At 42.3% G+C, this 4,104-nt stretch overlaps 1 protein-coding gene across 1 annotated transcript in view; it reads right to left on the bottom strand.

The window, feature by feature from the left end:
- The window catches only part of cacna1ab (calcium channel, voltage-dependent, P/Q type, alpha 1A subunit, b), a gene marked incomplete in the record, with an annotated part of 92,837 nt that extends 89,527 nt beyond the window's left edge, over positions 1-3,310 (bottom strand). Inside the window, 2 exon segments of the mRNA XM_035660836.1 lie at positions 2,385-2,524; positions 3,212-3,310. Coding sequence (XP_035516729.1) covers positions 2,385-2,524; positions 3,212-3,304 — 233 coding nt within the window.
- Between the last annotated feature and the right edge of the window lie 794 nt (positions 3,311-4,104).

The following is a 4,104-nucleotide window of genomic DNA, read 5'->3' as shown; positions in this document are numbered from 1 at the left end:
GATCGTAACTCCCTCGCTTCACCCTCCTGTGTTCCTTCTGGGCTACTGTAAAAACAGTGTGGTGTACTCCAGAGAAGATGACTAATGGTGCCTTGAGACGTAAACGGCTCATTCCAAGGTAACAAAAACATATAATAACATGAACATACCTATGGATATTATATTCCATTTCTAACCAATAGAGCCTTCTAAACGTTACACACAGGACCTTTACAGGTACTTTATTTGACTGGACGTGACATAAAGCTCCTTGTATTCACTACTTTTTAAGCTTAATGTGCAAGAGGGTTCAACAGCAGACCTCCCTTCTGGCGCCCACAGGATGGTGAGCCAATGGGAAGAGTGTACGGAAGAGTGGAGCGTCATTTTCTTTATAGTGTATAATAATTATTATTAATTGATATTGCAAGTTTCACAGCTACTGTAGTTTGTCCTACATGCCTGGAAGGCTGAGCTGTATTCAAATGGTTGCAATCTGCAACTTCCCTGCTAGATGTTTCTGAATCCTACACACTGTGTATTTAAGATTATTTAGTCATATATGACCCTCACATTCAGAGAGCTTTTACATTCATAATGTTGTATGGTAGTGGAAGAAACAGAAGTGACCCACCTCCCTCCCAGGCACCTCTAATTTTGTTAGCTCTGTTCTGCCTTTTGTGACCACCACATGTGCACTTCCGTGAGAAACTAATAGGTAAACAAAGGTGGTGGAAACACTACTACAAGTTAGAACATCTTAAGCGAGGGCCAGCTACACTCTGCATGCTTCTACAACACCGTGGTAGCAGTTAACAGTGACAAGACAAAGGGACAGAAGTAATACGAAGATGGGGCTAATAACACATTTCTTGCCTCAGGAATTTAACAGTCACAGATTTGAAGCTTTAGTAGAAAGATCAGTGTATTTCTTATCGGTACTGAAATGTTGTGTAGCATTTGTTCATATTATTCTAATGTACATTTAAATTGACCAGAAAGAGAGAGAGAGAGAGAGAGATAGAGAGAGATATGGAGGTAACTCTGCTACCACTCTCTCAGATATTGCCATAACAACAAACCTGCTCCCCCATCTCTCGGAGAAGTGACATTTCACTTTGCCCTGGTTGCTGCTCCCTGCAGTGCTGCTCTGATCCAGCCTATGAGTGTGCGTGCGCGTGTGCATGCATGTGTGTGTTTTTGTCCTCATTAAAGGAGAATAGCGACTGACGGGGTGTGGCCCTGATCACACACGCACACCTTGTCAAACCAGACCTCAGCTGTGTCTGTGTGTTTGAGACCAGAAGAGAGAGTAAGTCATGCTACTATAAGACACACAAACATACACACACACACTTAGAGATTCAGAGTAAGGATTTAATGTAAAAACAAAGATCTGTTATCTTTATGCTACCCGCTATCTTTACGCTTTTGTAATATTGTTATCAGCATCAACGCTAATAAAACACACTTTCTTAATTCAACTGGATTCACTGAAATGTGTGTGTGTGTGCGTGTGTGTGTGTGTGTGGTGGGTCTCTGTCCTCTGTTGAGGACAATTCATATTACGCTTTTGGTAAAAACAACTGAAAAAAATAGGGAGCAAAGGCAAAATAAGAGCCAAAAGATCAAGCAGAATCCTTCTAGGAGACACTAATTGAATTATTTTTTGCATTATTGTTTTTCTTTTTTCTATCTTATTGACACATGACATGCTCGAACAACAGGCCAATGTGAGAATGTGAGTAAAAACCACAAAGGATGTGTATCGAGGTCCTAAGAAAAAAAGGGGAATATATCAGTCCACATTACACAGTACACCTAAAGCGCACACACTTACACACATGTACTATATTGCTGTAAGCAGAGTGACCAGTAGGCCATTGGTCGTGGAGGTTTGTTCAGTTTTGAGGCAGAAGTGTTTGTTTCCCCGTATTAACAGTGGTCCTTTTACTCAGTGGGCTTAAATGCACTTTAACCATCTGATCCCAGCTTTTGGAAGAAACCTGAGTTCAGTAATGTCTGTACAAACTGGATACGTGCCTTCATCAGAGGATGAATAGGAACATGTTTGAACCCTTTGCTGTGCAATGGAAAGTGCTAGCACTGTAGCAGAACAGTTCACTTCTGGTTTCCAAATTTATTCATTTGAGAGTCTGAGAGGAAATTTTAAAAAAGCCTCAACCTGATTGCCCCAACTAACCCAGTGCTAGAGTGGAGCAGGTAGCCATGGAAACACATCCTACACATTTCAGAATCCAGAGGGAGGTACACGTTAGGCACCATGTGCACAACAACAGGAGGAGACATAGAAATCAAACTAAAAAGTAAAATGACTACAACACGAGTAAGATATACAAAAACTAAAGCTGAAATGAGTTGTAAGAGATTTCCTGTGGACTCACCCAGTGAGCACAACCACGAAGTCCATGACGTTCCACCCGTTCCTCAGGTAGGAGCCCTTATGTAACGCAAAACCCAGAGCCAGGATCTTGATCCCTGACTCAAAACAGAAGATGGCTATGAAGTAGGGCTCCGTTTCCTCCTGCAGGGGAGGCAAGGCAGGAGGGGAGAGGAGAGGAGCAGGGGTGGGAGGGGGGTCGAAAGAAGGATGGAAAGAGAGGAAACAGGAGAAGGGATGAAAAAAAAGGAGTAAGAAAGAGAGGAGAAGTGTTGAGAGGAAGGGTGGTGAGAGAAGAAGGCAGATTGTGGGTCATTTTCTGTTCACATGGAGTTTATTTGTACCTAAAGGACAGCAAACACTCAGCATCAGAACGGACAGACCTTTTCACAGCAGCCATTTTAACATGAAATAGTCAGGTAAACACAGGTTTTACCAAATGATACTAATTAAGGTTCTATTCCATTGAGGTAGAACAGAGTTAGGTGCTGCTGGTGTGGCATGTTGGCTCCACTGGAAGGTGCTGGCAACTAAAATGTGAACAGAAACCTTTAATTAGTACGGGCATTGTAACACCCTGTGTTTACTATTTCATGTCAAAATGGCCGCTGTGAAAAAGGTCCATTGTCATTTGCCCGTGTGATTGTTTTCTGTGTGTATATTTGTGCCTGTGTGTGCTTTGTGAATGTAAGTCTTTGGTCTCTGTGTATTTGCAAGCCTTTGTGGATATTTCTATCGGTACACACACTGCTTACAGTACGTGTTTGTATACAGTAATTTGTGTGTGTGTGTGGTGTGTGTTGTGTGTGTGTGTGTGTGTGTTATTGTTACCAGTCGCTCAGACAGAGGCGTCTTGTCTCCATCGGGAAGATGCTGTTCCAGGGCCAGGACGATGCAGTTTGCAATGATGGTGGTGAGGATCATCCATTCAAACGGAGTGGAGCTGGAGTTAAGGCCAACATCACCAACAAGTAGCACACACACCTCATATACATGTACATTGTGATCAATCACACTGGAGAGATCAAGCAACCAGTCTGGCCAGGGACCTCTGTGACATTTTCCTCTCTCTCTTTCTCGCTCTCTGCATATATTTCTTATGCTCTCTAATGCCAAACTGTCCAATAAAGGTAAAATTGCATTAAAAAATTACTCTTGATCCACGAGTTATGACATTTTTAAAATTGCATTAAATAATTTGTCTGGCGTTCTCCCCAAAAGTCCATTTGATTCTCTTATGTTAAAGTAAAAAAAAAAAGTCTTATTCCTTTTGTTTTATTTGTTTTTGTATCTCTGGTTTTCCTGCAACGCACACTGTGACTCATCTGTATGTTTTAAGGTCTTTGTAAATACACTTAACTCTGTTTGAACTTTACAGTAGTTGACTTTCATGGAAACGCTTTATGTGTCGATGTGAGCACACCACTACACATTTCTGCTTCTGCAATCCTGCAGCCGGAAAATCAGAAGTGCAGCAATGACTGACATCATTAAATTTAAACTGAAAATGGTCAGTTTATCAAAGCTGTATGTGGGGGGAAAAATCCCTCTTCACACACACACACACACACACACACACAGGCTGACTCACAGAGGTCGCCTGGTGGAGCAGCCAGCTTTTCACAGCGCTCCATCCAGTCAAGTGCGTTTGTATGTGTTGTGTTGTGGTGTGTGTGTCCATGCCTGAGTAATGGCTGCTGGAGGGGCTGAGATGACTGGATACA

The sequence above is a fragment of the Morone saxatilis genome, unplaced genomic scaffold (genome assembly GCF_004916995.1).
Source record: "Morone saxatilis isolate NCDOM2014 unplaced genomic scaffold, NCSU_SB_2.0 Contig17, whole genome shotgun sequence".
In the NCBI taxonomy this organism is placed as follows: domain Eukaryota; kingdom Metazoa; phylum Chordata; class Actinopteri; family Moronidae; genus Morone; species Morone saxatilis.
Note: the sequence above shows the minus strand (reverse complement) of the source record. Positions and strands in the feature narration are given on the sequence as shown.